The 14,799-nt window shown below is 48.2% G+C and overlaps 1 protein-coding gene across 2 annotated transcripts in view; it reads right to left on the minus strand.

The window, feature by feature from the left end:
- KSR2 (kinase suppressor of ras 2) overlaps positions 1 to 4,612 on the minus strand; it is a 257,007-nt gene extending 252,395 nt beyond the window's left edge. For both annotated transcript variants that reach the window (XM_048515057.1, XM_048515058.1), the window contains exon 1: positions 4,469 to 4,612. In XM_048515057.1, coding sequence (XP_048371014.1) covers positions 4,469 to 4,561 — 93 coding nt within the window. In that variant the 5' untranslated portion in view covers positions 4,562 to 4,612. The remainder of the gene's footprint in view (positions 1 to 4,468) is intronic.
- Positions 4,613 to 14,799: the final 10,187 nt, after the last annotated feature.

The following is a 14,799-nucleotide window of genomic DNA, read 5'->3' on the forward strand; positions in this document are numbered from 1 at the left end:
GTTGGACCACACAATATCATAAGCTATTCTCCCCTAGGGGCTGAATCACAAATGAGATTTTTCAGGGGTACAACCAAGATGTTTTCAATTTATACCTGAAAGCGCAATGTGAAAAGGCAAATGACATGTTTGTAAACACATGTGCTCCTTCATACAGATAAAGCTGGCTTGATATAATAGGACTGAGTGCAGTTTCCTGTCAAGGAGCAAATCAGATGAGATACTAAAAGACCTGCAAATGGATCTTCCGCATGGCTTCCGTTGCTAAATAGACTCTCGGAGGCCCTGATTACGATTGAAGCCATGGGGTCAAGGAAGAAACGGCACGGTGTTTCTCCTCATCTTAAGGTTCCCAACCTCCAGGTGGGGCCTGGAGCTTTCCAGGAATTATAACCGATCTCCAGACTGGATAAAATGACGTCATCAGAGATCAAACTCTATGGCAGTGATCCCCAACCAGGGTTCCGTGGTACCTTGGGGTACCATGAGCACATCCCAGGAGTACCATGACAATGCTACCGCCTGCCCCCCCCCCCGGAATCAAATGGATTTTGAAGTGGGGGGGGGGGGTTGGAAGCCTCATGGGCTCCCTTTAAACAACATTGAAAAACAGCATTTGTTTTATTTGCCTAAATTCGGCGTGGATTGGGTGGGGTAGATTTAAAGGGACCTCTCTCTTTAAATCCCCCCCAATCCGTGCCGAATTTAGACAAACAACATGGCTGTCAACGCTGCTTCCCTTCCCCTCCCCTCCCCCTGCTTGCCACTCCCCCACACCTACAGGTCAAAAACGGAAAAAACCCTAAAAAATGCAAAAACAAATCAAACGAACCTCAAGGGTACCCTGAGATATGAAGAGCGAGGTCAAGGGTTGGGAAATACTGCTCTATGGTATACCAAAGATTCAAAGTGAAATCCCTCTCCAAACTCTCTCCCACACACACACACACAGAGGCACCACTCCTACATCTCAAAAAAACTTCCCCAGCTGGAGTTGGCAACCCTACTCAGTGCTGTTGCTGCCCAGCTGATTAAATATGCATAACTAAGGACTATGTTTCCCCCAGTGGGACAAATGACCCTGCAGCTTCAGAAATTCCAAAGCATAGAAAAAGATGAAAAGGTTAATCTGTCTTTCCCCAAACCACTGCTGCACAATTGTCTAATATTTAGCAATAAACACATGCCGACGAGAGTCATGACCATGCTTCTTTCATTATTTTACCTTTCCTTGGCAAACTGGGTTTCCGTGCTATGCAATACAAACAACCACCCTTCAGGCACACATCCTCTCCCAATACCCATGATCCTTTCCACCCAGAGATACGTCCCTGCGCTCCAGCCACAATCCCAGGCTGCCACCACTCTTAGGATTGCATTTATTGATTTACATCCCGCTTTTCTCTCAAGTAGGGATTGAAAGCAGCTTGGAACATTTGTTCTCCCCTCCTCCATTTTCTCACATCAACCCGGTGAGGTAGGCCGTGCTGAGAGAAAAGTGATGGGCCTGAGGCTGACCAGCCAGCCAGTTTCCATGGTAGAAGTGGGAATTCGATCCTGGGTCACGTAGGGTCCTAAGCCACCACTATGTCCGCTATATCACACTGACCTCTTGGCATCAACCACAGCCCAGGCCTTTTCTGCTGCAGCTCCCAGCTTGTGGAGTTGGCTCCCTGAGAAGGTCAGCATGGAAGCGTGGCTGTAAGGTCAGTCGATTTTAAGGAGGAGGGGGGATTATTCGGCATTTTATTTCATTCTGCAGATTTCAAATTTCTGGTTTGTAGGCTGAATGCAGCAAGGTTCCACAGCTCCTCCTAGCAGCAACTCCCCGTTTCTTTAGGTCACCTGCCAGCTCCTCGGCCAAAAGGCTACAACCTGCCTGCCGAGAGCCATTTGCATCCATCAAAGGTTTGAATGGGAGCAGCAGAAGCAGAGATGCCTGAGAGGTCATCAAGTTGAGGGGGGAGGGGAAATCAGTCCAGGCCCACATTCTCAGCCAGGGATTGCCAAAAGCTGCAGGAAGCCCAAAAGAGATGGCATGAAAGCAACATTTTTTCCTGTTCACTGTACTCCAGCAACCAGTAAGTAGAGGTGTACTGCCTCTGTACAAGGGAGTTCAAGCGGGGTGTCGTGGTTAAGAGCAGGGGAACTCTAATCTGGAGAACTAGGTTTGATTCCCCGCTCTGCAACTTGAGCTGTGGAGCAGTGGAGGCTTACCTGGTAAACCAGATTAGCTTGTGCACTCCAACACATGCCAGCTGGGTGACCTTGGGCTAGTCACAGTTCTTCGGAGCTCTGTTACAGCTTTTACAGGTACATGGCAGTTTATATGCGCATGCCACTGGTGTCTGCCTGATTTCAAGATGCTGCTGTTGCTGCAATGCTCTCCATCTTCCTTAAATGAGACCTTCATCCACTATACAGGCACTATTGGTATGCCAGAGATCCGAAACCCAAGCAGGAGGTGGCTCTGGTGCGTTAGCATTATAAACGCAGAGGTCTAGTTTAACAATACGATATTGGTGCATGCAGCATCACACAAATGCTGCCTGCTCCACATTGAAACCAGGCCATACATGCAAAACGGGGGAAAGGAGAAAATAGCCAGTGAGCATTCATCAGGAGAATGCTGCCCTAGGGGACATACGGGGTCAAATGTCCCCGGGCTGCACCCATTTAGTCATGGGGGGTGGAAAATTCCCCCCTTCCTTCCCCCAGGGTCCATACAATGACTTAAAGACCTGGTTCAAAAAAAAGTTGTTTGGTCATGGTGGGGGAGGGCGGGCACCCATATGGGGGAGGGGTGTGTGGAAAACTCAGATTTTGCACAGCGCTACATTTTCCCTAGATACGCCTCTGGCATTCACAGAGCCAGGCCAGAAAGCCTGAGAGAAGCTGATAGGTGTCAAACTCACGGCCCTCCAGATGTTATGGACCACAGTTCCCATCATCCCCTGCCAGCATGATTTCTCCTCTTTGCTTTTTTACTGCTATAGGAACTGCCCATGGCTCAGTGGCCAAGCGCCTGACTGGCTGGTGGAAGGTCCCTACCTGTTGAACAACTGCGGATCACAGGTGCTAAATGGAGCATTCATTTCTTCCAGAAAGCCAGACGATTGGATGGACCATCCAGCCAACTCCGTGGCTTTACAGGTATAGTGAAGTGGTTAGAATGTTGAGGTAGGACCTTGGTGGCGAACCTATGGCACTCCAGATGTTCATGGACTACAATTGCCATCAGCCCCCGCCAGCCTTGGCCGTGCTGGCAGGGGCTGATGGGAATTGTAGTCCATGAACATCTGGAGTGCCACAGGTTCACCACCACGGGGGTAGGAGACCTGGGAGAGGTTTGCCAACAAAAGCCTGCTTGATGACCATGGGTCCGTCATTCTGCCTCAGCCAAAACTTCCTCGCTGGGCTGCTGTTAGGATAAAAGGAGCACCAGCTCTCTGCAGCAAAATGCAACAGATGGGTTTATGTGCAACACCCGCTCTGTGGCCCAGAAGGAAGAACTTTGCTGGGCGCCGCTTCCCCTGATGCACAGGCGCTGAGGACGGAGAAGCCGCATCCAGGAACACACAGTTCCCTTCTGTGAACTCGGAAAGGTACCATGTCCGTAATGCCCAGATTGCTTGGGGTGCAGGAAGACAAGCGTGTGTGGTCGTTCAGTACCAGAGAAGCGAAGCTCAAGAGGCCCACAGGTGGGCAGGCGGACGGGTGGCAGCCTGGCTGCTTAGGGAAAAACAATAGTTTGTGAATCCCCGCACAGAGACCCGGGGAGGCCCATCCAAAGGAGAAGCCTGTTGGGATGGGTGGTGGGGAGAGTAAAAATTCAGCCCTTGCAAAAAAAAAAAAAAAACAGCATCGCGTGGCACCCAGCTCCTTCACAGCAGACACCTGTTCTCCCCCAGCAAGCGTGGCAATTGGCAAATCCCATGCCCAGCTTTCTCTCTTTCCCAACAGGGTTGCTATTACCAGTGGCAAACATGCCCCCCCCCCCGCATCCAATTAGTTACTCCAGAAGCCCTTCGGGGTTCCCTCCTCCTCCTCTCTGATGGCCCCCCCCCCTTCCTCGAGTCCCCGGCGACGGGTTTATTTTTAACTCCCCCTGCAAAGGCGGCCTTTAGGAATCACCACCACGGAGGATCTCCGCGTTTGGCCTCCTCCTCGCTACCGTAGGAGCGCGCAGCAGGGAACGGGGATGGGGGGGCGGGAAGGAGGGACAACCAGCCAAGTTGGGGGGGGGGCAGCCAAGAGAGAAAACCCCTCCCCCAATCAGGAGGAGACCATCCGCACCTTAGAACACCTGCAGGGCGCGCAGCCTCGCTGGCACTCCACTCCTAGCCTGCCCGGGGGGTCCCTGGCAGGCCCCCTTGCCCGTGCCGCAGCCGTCGAGGGCCCGGCTGCTGGAAAGACCCCCCCCTCCCCGGTTAAAACGCCCCCCTCCGCAGCGCCTCCGCCTTCCTACCTCCAAGGTGCGGATCTCCTTCTGCGTGAGGTCGTTGGACGTGGCGCATTTGGTGCGCAGCCCCTCCAGGTTGGAGATGCTGATGTCGATCATGTTCTGCACCAGCTCGCACTGCTGCAGCGCTTTCTGCAGGCTCAGCGGCGGCGGCAGGAGCGGGAGCAGCGGCGGCGGCGGCGGCGGCGGGGGAGGCAGCTGCCCCTCGTGGGCCGGCCCGGCGGCCTCGTCCATCGCTCGCCCCACGGCCGCCGCCGCCGCCTCCTCTTCCTCCGCCGCCTCGTCCTCGTCCTCCTCCCGGATCAGGGGGATGCCGCCGCCGGCGGCCCGCTCCCCCCAGGCGCCGCCGCGGCCGCCCCCACCGCGCCGCCCCCACCGCGCCAGACCTCACCGGAGCCCCGCGGGGGGAGCCAGCGGCATCCTCCCTCCGCCGCCGCCGCCGCCGCCGCTAGCCGCCCTCCACCTCCGCCGCCGCCGCTCGCTCTCGCCCGCCCGCCTGTCAAGCCGCCTCCATGCGCTCGCCCGCCCCGCGCCGAGCACCAGCACCGCCTCCCGGGGAGGGACCGGGGCGGGGCGCGCTGGAGCCGCGGGCTGCGTTCACACGGCGTCTCCGACGGCTGGTCCGCTTCGCCGGGAGGAGGTGGGCGCGCTCGGGGTGCTTCTGCTTCCGACGGTTCGGCTGTCAATCAGCGAGGGGCTCCAAGGCACCGGTGTGTGTGTGTGTGTGTGTGGGGGGGGGTCTGCCCTCCTCCTCCCCCCTTCAAGAAACCGGGCTGGCCTGGACGGAGAGAGCGCAGCCCCGAACTGAGGTTCGATGCTGGCGAGGAGGATTGGATGGATCCGATGGCCAGGCTGGGTGGCTTCGGACCCAGGTTGTCCTCTGGGTCCTGCACCTTTAAGAAAGGGTTGATTGAGCTTCCCAAATCAGCAGGTGCAAGTCTTGGTCCTGTGCCTTTAAGAGAGGGTTGATCTTCGCAAGTCGCCAGGTGCAAGCCTCCCGCCCCCCCCCCCCCCTTCCAGGGCATGGAGTTAAAACGCGATCACCTGCTAATTGCTGCGGATCAAGCGCCTGTTAAAGGGCCAGGTTCAAAAGTTGGGCATCTTAGGGGGGGGGGGAGATTTGGGCGCCTGCGCCGGGGAGGGAGGGGGGTTGGTTGGTTACAAACGAGAGAATTTAGGCGCATGCCTCACACCTCTAGTCTTTCTAGCTGTCACCATCACCGCTGCTAGTACACGTGAGATCCTGGGCCTGGTGCAGAACCTAGGAGGAGCCATGCTGGGTTTGACCCAGAATCCATCTGCTCTGGCATCCTTTCTACACGGGTCAGCCAGAAGCCCACAGTTTTACTGACTTCACTTGTATATAGCCTGCCTTTCTCTCAGCTACTCATAGCAGGCGAGGAAATCTAAGAACAGTACAACATAAAACAGTACGATATATACAAGGACTTGTACATTACATTAGAGCTGCCGGGCTGGGGGCAGGGGAGGGGAAATGCTCCCTCCCTATAGTAGTGGCTCAGTGGGATGTTATTTACCTGCCTGGAATAAAAAGCTTCTGCTGGCCGCTTTTCACGTGCTCGAAGGTGGGTGTCAAACATGTGGCCGGGGATGGGGGGGGTCTAGATCTGGCCCCTTGACAGGACTTATCGGGCCTGTGAGCCAGCTGAGATGACCCCCTCCCCCTTCCCAATTTAGCTGGGGAGCCCAATTCAGCTAAAGCAGCCACCACCCACCCCCAACCAAGGTCCACCCTGACCAAGTCCCATTTATGTCATATCATGTCATATCCTGCCCTGGTAACAAATGAGTTCGGCGCCCCTGCTCTAAACCTCTGTGAAAAGGCATAGCATTTTTCCTGCAGTCAACCCTAGAGGAACATTGCATAAAATTTCAGACAATAACCTGCTTCCATTTATAAACATGCCCTCTCAAACAATTGCTTTTACAAGCAGACTTTATTTATTTAGCACATTCCTGTGCTACTGTTCTTACGTCATGAAGCTTGAGGTAACATCCCCAGAAATTCTTCCCTCTGGCTACTGATGGCATGCCACAAACCTTCCAGTTATATCCTGCAACCTACACCCCACCAAGTGATAACTGGAGGTATATTGCTTCAGAACAGGGACATTTCATTCTAAACTCTGTTTCATGTAAAGATGTTAGTTCAGCTACTTGAGGTGCAGCGATAGAGAAAATCGTATGCTTCCGCATTAGAATATAGTCCTGAAGGAATATGAGGATTATCATTCATTTTTACGCACTGCCTTTGTCAAAACCATTATTTTGTGCATTATTGGTACCTTGATGCAAGAGCATTTATGCCAAAATGTATTTTTACTTTCAGACTTCCAAACGGATGAGGGGAGCAGGGCTAGGTAGACACTAGGTCCCAGGGGGAGCATTCTACAACAAAGAAAGTCCCACATGCTTTGTTCTGTGCCAGAGGAATATACAATCTACTAACATCTTTATGTGAAACAGGGTATAACCATTATGACTTAGAGCCACAGACAGACCTGCCTTCCTTAAATTACTCTGTTCTCCTTTAAGATCGTCTACGCTAGCGACCCTTGCTACATCTTGTGGCTGTGAGTTCCACAAGCCCATCATAGCTTTGTGCAAAGAACTGCTTCCCTTTTTTCTGTCTCGAATCTCTTGCCCAGTGGCAATGCTGTTTTCATCACAGAATTGCTTTCCCCTGTAAGCATGTGAGAATTACTTCACGTGTTACAGACGTGGCATGTAACCCAGAGTTTCCCTTCACAGCTCCCATTTTACAATGAGAGAAACATGAGATAAGGACAGTATAATACATCCAGTAAACAATGCAGTAGAAAGGGGCCGGAAAGAGAGCTTTGTAAAAGGTTCACAGGCAATTAAAATTCAAATATTAAAGTTCAGGCACCTTTACGCAAAATGCCCTGTAAGTATTTTAAGATGACTTTCACAACAGCTTAAATACACATTCTCAGATGTTCTGCTGACTTCAGTGGGACCTGTTTGCCAATACATGTTTTCCCGCATACAGTTTTTTAAACGGGAACCGGGTTGTAGTTGAAGCCTGGGAAATTTAGGCAGTTTTCATAGCATTGTTTCTTGTATATACTGTACTGTTTTTATTGTCTTGTTCTTCCGTCTTCTAATCCAGCTTTATCATCTGCATTAAATTGTGTTTTGAGCATACTGTTCTCTAACTTTGTGATCACCTTTATTGCATTATTTATTGGGTGCATTATATGGTTCATATTGCATTGTTCTGAATGTTGTAACTCACCTTAAGTCTCATCAAGAAAGGCAGACTTTAAAAACAAAGTAAACCAGTCAACAAAGAAAGGAATGCATGCATCACAAAGGCATCGTCCATCTGAAACCAGGCTGGCCCTTTAAGGACTGAGGCACTGCAGTGAGGATATTCGCATCTAATGTATGGCTAGAATAGAAAGATAGGATGCTCATATACTTTACTAGTTCAAAATGGACAAAATAATTTGTCAACGCATTTATGGGACCTTGGTGAGAGCATGTTGTCAGTCTAGGACCAAACACCTGAAATATTTTGTGTACAGTTCTGGGCACCACAATTCAAAAAGGATATTGATAGGCTGGAATGGGTCCAGAGGAGGGCAACCAAAATGGTCAAAGGTCTGGAATCCATGCCCTACGAGGAGAGACTAAGGGAGCTTGGGAAAAAGAAGGTTAAGATAGCCATGTTCAGATATTTGAAGGGATGTCATGTTGGTGAGGGAGCAAGCTTGTTTTCTGCTGCTCCAGAGACTAGGACCCGGAGTAATGGGTTCAAGGTGAAGGAAAAGAGATTCCACCTAAACATCAGGAAAAATTTCATGACAGTAAGGGCTGTTCGACAGTGGAATGCATTACCTTGGAGTGTGGCGGAGTCTCCTTCTTTGGAGGTTTTTAAAGGGAGGTTGGATGGCCATCTGTCAGGAATGCTTTGATTGTGTGTTCCTGCATGGCAGGGGGTTGGACTGGATGGCCCTTGGGGTCTTTTCCAACTCTATGATTCTATGTTGCAGAACAGGAGCTGTGGATGTGTAATTTGTTACCTAGCAGCCAAAACATCCATAGAGACGAGGGAGAAGACATGGGGATTTGGGCTATGGGGGCAGACAAAGTTTGTATTTTGTTACATTCCCCCCCTGAGTACTCTTTCCCCAAATGCACTCCCCGGCTGCATTATACACTGATTGTGTCAAAGGGAGGACTGTGTGTGAGCAAAGTGCTATAAAGTCGCAACCGACTTACGGTGACCCTTGTGGGGTTTTCAAGGCAAATGATTCAGCAGAGGTAGGTGGTTTGCCATTGCCTTCCTCTGCAGAGCCTTCCTTGGTGGTCTCCCTTACAAATACTGATCCTGCTTAGCTTCTGAGATCTGACAAGATTGGGTTATACCATGATGTCTTCCTTCCCAGGGAGGACTATGTACTGATATTACATTTGCCTCCCCTCTTCCCCATGGGGCATAAAGCAGTGGTAGGGCTCAATTCCAATCAGAGAAATAGTGCAAGGAGAAAGTTACCCCCCCCCCCTTTTTCCACAGTCCCAATCCAAGATGTTCCTGTCTTGGAAGTCCAGTTTCAGAGGTAGTTTGACTTTAGGGGTATAATCTTGTTCACTCTCATCTGTCTTTAATGCATATTAGAGGAGTTTAAACGTAACGGTGGGTAGGGTTTCCCAACCATCATTAATTCCAGATATTCTGAGAACTCCCAGAATGTACTGGGAACTGAAGAATAAAGATGGTGTTAAACTAGACAGAATGGGGCAAAGAGATAAGCTGCAATACTGCAGTCAAAGCTCTGCTTGTGATCTGAGTTTGATCCCCACAGAAGTCAGTTTCAGGTAGCCAGCTCAAGGTTGACACAGCCTTCCACGGTTGCCAAATGAGAATCTGGATTGGTAGGTTGTGGGCCCAAATAAACAGCTTCACTCCATTACATTTGTTTCAGTGAGTCTCACTAACTGATCAAGGGTGCAGCTTTAACCACAGTGGGAAATTCCTGTAGATTAGGGGGTGGTGGTCAAGATTGGTGACGTCTCTTAACAGGGAAGTCCCTCAAACCACATGACGTCAGAAGGTGAAGCTTTACACTGTATAGAGATTTGCAAGTGATAATGCTCATCTAGCAGCAGAGGTGTATCTGGGGGGGGGGAACAGAGGGAGCCAATGCCAACATCCCAGGTGCCCCTTAATTTCTCATGCAGAGAGTGTGTATTCAGCCATCCCTCCCTCCCAAGAGCAAGGGCCAGTCTGAGCCTCTGCCACCTGCAGCTCCATGCTTCTGCCACCCTGCCGAGGGTGCACAGGTGGACGGCAGGCTCAGAGGTGACCTGCAACGCAGTTGCTGAAGTCTACAGCCGCAGGAAGGTTTGCTACTGTGCCCTGCCACCTGCACTTGGAGAAGCACAAATTTGGGGGGCGCAAATTCAGCCCTTGTCCTGGGCATGTTTCCTGCAGGTTCGCCACTGTCTCGCAGCCATTTAAAAGGGCACAGGAGCAAACAATAGCATCTCCTGAAACGCAAATTTGCTCCCCCCAAACAGGGGCAGATGACCAAATAAGAGAGGCGTTGTTTTTTTAATGAGGTAATAAGCAACCTTGTCATAGTAACCAGGAGTCAAGAAAGCTGATACTCGATTTCTCCTAACCGCGTATCTTTAATCTGCTGCTCTGCCGGGTAGCCTAAAACCACACATACACGGTTCTCAAAGCTGATAGCAGCATATTGTGGTAGCTTGTGGAAAATATCTCAAGACTATGAAACTTTAGTCAAATAGAGACCTCTTTGCGTAGGCGTGTCAGGTTGTTGAGCTGTGGTTGTGGGAAGTTGGGGAAGAACTGCTGATCAGAGAGATTGCAAAACTCCGTTCGTTGGAAACTACTGCAGTTCTGGAGAAAAAGAACCCCTTTCAGGCTACAGGATGCAGAAACAGGATGTGCTAAAATCCAAAAAGTTTCAGAATTGTTCCCTCTATATTCTTTCAGGATTTCAAGAAGGCCTTGCAGACAGAGGTGTAGAAAGGGGGGGAAGTGCCTGGTGCAATGGTGCGCCCTCCACCCCATCCTGCCTCGGAATGCCCCCGCCCCAGGAATACCCTCACCACACCCCCACAGGGGCACGTGCCCGGTGCATTGTGCACCCCCGTCCCCTTGGAGCTACGCCTCTGCTTGCAGAGAGCAAGTGAGCAACAGAAAATGCTTGTACATGAATGATGCAGGATTAACATCATTGGATCTATGGGAAAAATTCTAAGTGGAATGGTTTTGCTGAATTTGGGCAGAATGAAGAAGAGAATGACAAGAATTTGGGCAGAATGAAGAGAAATCTCAGTTTAATAACACATTAGTGAATGGTGAGCCCGTGCAGGGATGTCGTTAGAGCTAACAAGAAAGCTTCACACGCTAGAAAAATGTAGAAATGTTAAATATTGTTCTTTTGAAGCTTTTATAGATAGAAGTTCTACTACTATAAGCCTTATATAACTGAATATCGTATCAATTTAACGTGTATAAATTGCAACATTACAGGGTTAACAGGTCAGAGAATTATATTGATTGTATTTAATCAGTTAAAAGTTGATTAAAAATATTTGTGTATTACTAAAACTTCAGTGAGTATCCAGTTTGGTGGAGGTGAAGCGTAGATGACTGAGGAAGGCAATGGCAAACCATCCCATAAAAATATTCTGCCTAGTAAATGTTGTGATGTGACTTTGCTCCATGGGTGCTTGCACAGGGGACTACTATACGCTTTTCAGATCATCATACACCTAACTTGTTGAAAGAATGAAAGAAGAGTAAGATTTTTTTAAACGCTCTTCATTTGGAACTGCTGTTTTTAAATATGTTCTTTTCATTCCCTGTTAACCGTAATACAGGATAACTAAAATAGCATAAAAATTCAAAAGGCATGTTAATGAAAACACAATTATTGACATTTGTTCTTCCTAAGACTGTTCTGAAACTAAAATTAAGCACATGAGTTTGGCAATTAATTAAGATTAAATTTCATAAATTTACATATAAGAAAAACCGTCATTCTAAAAGAACAAATCCTATTGTTTTTCAATGATGCGTATGTCTCCCATCACTCTCACACAGGAGGTAATACTTTTTCTAAGATGCATACTGCCTGGAGGGAAAAAAATAATTCCTACCCTTTAACAGCGGCTTAATAGGCTGTTATTTGTTATTTACCTTCATGCCAAAAAAGCTTCCTCTACCCATTTCCGCACATTAAACCTCTGTTAAAAGGACAGTACATATTTTTCTCCAGACCCTATACTTCCCTTAAAAATAATTCAAGATTTTTTTTCAAAAAATCATCTAGTCAATTAGTTAATAGCAATGTCTTAGAAAATCACAATGTTTTTTTTTAATTTGCAAGTCCTAATTCTTGCTGTTAGTTTCCACACCCGGTTATTGGGGAAAAGAACTTTTGAGGATGAAATCTTATACACGCTTAAACCTGTAAGTTTCTTACTTGTGTGTGTAAAGGGCTGTCAAGTCATAGCCAGCTTGTAGTGACCCTGTAGGATTTTCAAAGCAAGAGATGTTCAGAGATGGTTTGCCATCACCTGCCTGTGTGTAGTGACCCTGGTATTCCCTGGTGATCTCCCATCTAAGTACTAGACAGGCCTTACTCAGTTCCCAAAATCTAAAGAGACTGAGCTAGCTTGGCCTATCCACATTATGGCAGTTCCTTACATACACTGGGATAATTCCCATAACAAAGGTGTAAGGACTTAGCACAACTTACATTCTTAATAAGAGCAGTTTCAGACATAATTTGCCCTCATTGGCTAAAATCCCATTATTTGAGGCTGCAGCTTTATCCACCCTCACCCTGGGGTGATACCAAGTCACCACACAGAAAAAAAGATTACCCTGCAGCTCTCTTATTATTAAGCACGTTCAGCATTACCAAAGCAGTTTGATCCTGCGTGTATTTATTCAGAAATAAAATCTCTTTGCAAGACTTACACTGAATTCTGGGATACGTGCTCTTATTTGCTTCACTCTGCATATGATTCTTACGCAGGCATGCTTTTAGAGTTCTCTCTGACTGGGAAATGAATCCCACTGGGGGCCATTTCAAATTGGGAGAAGGGGTTATAAATATTTCACGCTTATCCCTACGAACGTCCCCTTAGCACCTGTTTAGTTTTCAGCAATTAGTAAGAGCTCATGTTTATGACGAAAAAAGTTTCACCTGCTGGTTTTGCTGCTCAAACATCTGTTTTGCTTCCATTCTCATTGGCTTCCCTATGGAGAGGGGTGGGGGGAAGCAGCAACATGGTATAGCCCCATCTTGTCAGATCCTGGTAGCTTAAAAAAGTAGGTACCTGGATGGAAGGCCAGTGCTGGATTTACCTATAGGCTTGGCGGACTGAAGCCTGAGGCTTCCAAATCTTGGCGGCCTCCAGTCAAGGGGTATATATATTTTGACACTGTCACAGGTCTTTCTTACACATGCTGTCTTAACTCACTGTAGTTTTGTAATTTTCCTTCAGTAATTTTCCTTACACTCCCTTTCAGAATAATACTGTCTTAAGTCGATAAACCCGTTAGAATTTATTTCTGTATTGATTTTGTCCTTCCAGGGCTTAACTGAAATAAGACCCCATTTTGTGAGAACACCGCTTCATGTTTTCCTTTCTAACATATGTTGAAGATTAATTGTACTTTTTATTTTCAGGTTCTAACCTAAGTATGAGCCAAAGATTTGAAAGCGGTGCTAGGAGGAGTTATGAATTGCGGACTTTTAAAGACCTGTCATCACCCTCTGCTTTACTCAGTTTAGTTTAAAACACTCTTTTATCTTCCTGTAGCCATGGGGGGGGGGAGGGGGGGTTGGGAGGGCCTCACAAGTGGAATAGCCTAGGGCTTCTCTTCATCTAAATCTGGCACTGACCAAGGGGGACTCTGCCAGAGAATGTGATGGAAAACCACCTCTGCTTCTCTCTCTCTCTTTCACACACGCACACAAACACACACAGAGCAAGATAATTAAAAGTACAACTTTTGAGGGATCAGTGAGATACAATCTGAATTACAGGGCGACCAGCCCCCATAGCTTTCTTCTTAAGACCAGCTGGATCTGCAACAATTGGCTGAGATGAGGATGGTTTGCTGTATGCCAGGGCAGGGGGGTGGGGTGGGGGGCTGTACCTGTGTTGCAGAACACAAAGAAACAGGGCAGGCTTTTTTCCCTTTAATCAGTCAGTAACCCGGCCTGGGGAGTGACAAAGGTTGTCAACTGGTCTGCAGAAAAATGGCCTGTCTCTTTTATAGAGTCCTGCTGGGCTGTTGTTTACCAGGTGATGCTATTTGTCACTCTGCCTTGAAAAGGCTTAACTTGTCAAATTTTCACGCATTAATCCTCTATTAAAGAGATGGGAGTGGGACACTTTTTTCCTAGGCCAGGTGGAAACTCTAGGAGTAATATTCATAGCCAGGTTCATGGTATAACTGTGTAGTTAATCAAAATTCAGTGACCCCCCCTTCCAAAAGGTATTGTATTTTAATAGTATTTGGTGAATTTGGTTGAGAGATATACATGCTATGATATAGACTAAACTAACAAACAGGTTGCATGTATCTATCAATATCCATCATGGGAAGGGTGATAATATATGGTTTGTTTGGAAAATAAGCCACATATGGTCTGAATTACAGGCCAATCATCCTCCTTATCTGTCCTTTTAACAGCAACTATAGCTGGATCAACTGACAGGTGCAATCATGATGGTTCACTTCACATTGTGGGAGGGGGAACCTACACCGGCTGGCTCGATTTAAACTAAAGAGGCAGACTGGGTGTGTTTCTTCCTTTTAGGGCGGTTTGGAGGGGGCAACATTCAAAAACAAAGTTCAAAGGCCCATATTTTGACTGATTACCTAAAACTCACAATGGTACATTTGTTAGCATTGGATGTGTACATGTACCCATAAATTATTATTATTAAGAGGCAGGTTGGCCATTCAACGGGGGGGGGGGGGGGGGAATCCCAGGAAGGCTTTGCCCTGGAGGATCTGACAAGCCAAGCACCAGTAGAGCCTTGCCAGCACTGCAGGGGGGCACTCAACTCAGACCAGGCCAAGGTGCCAAGTATGGGTGCAGACTTGCCCAGAGGTGGCAGTGGGGCTCACTCACCTGGGCCCTTGCAAAGCTAGGTTGTAGCCCCACACAGCAGCTCATCCTATGTGGCAATGTGTATGTTCTGATACTATGTATGTATATTATTGATAATATATGTATGCTTTTATGTCTACAGTCACATGCACTTTTAAAGACAATATTTAGCCCTCT

The sequence above is a fragment of the Sphaerodactylus townsendi genome, linkage group LG13 (genome assembly GCF_021028975.2).
Source record: "Sphaerodactylus townsendi isolate TG3544 linkage group LG13, MPM_Stown_v2.3, whole genome shotgun sequence".
Lineage (NCBI taxonomy): Eukaryota > Metazoa > Chordata > Lepidosauria > Squamata > Sphaerodactylidae > Sphaerodactylus > Sphaerodactylus townsendi.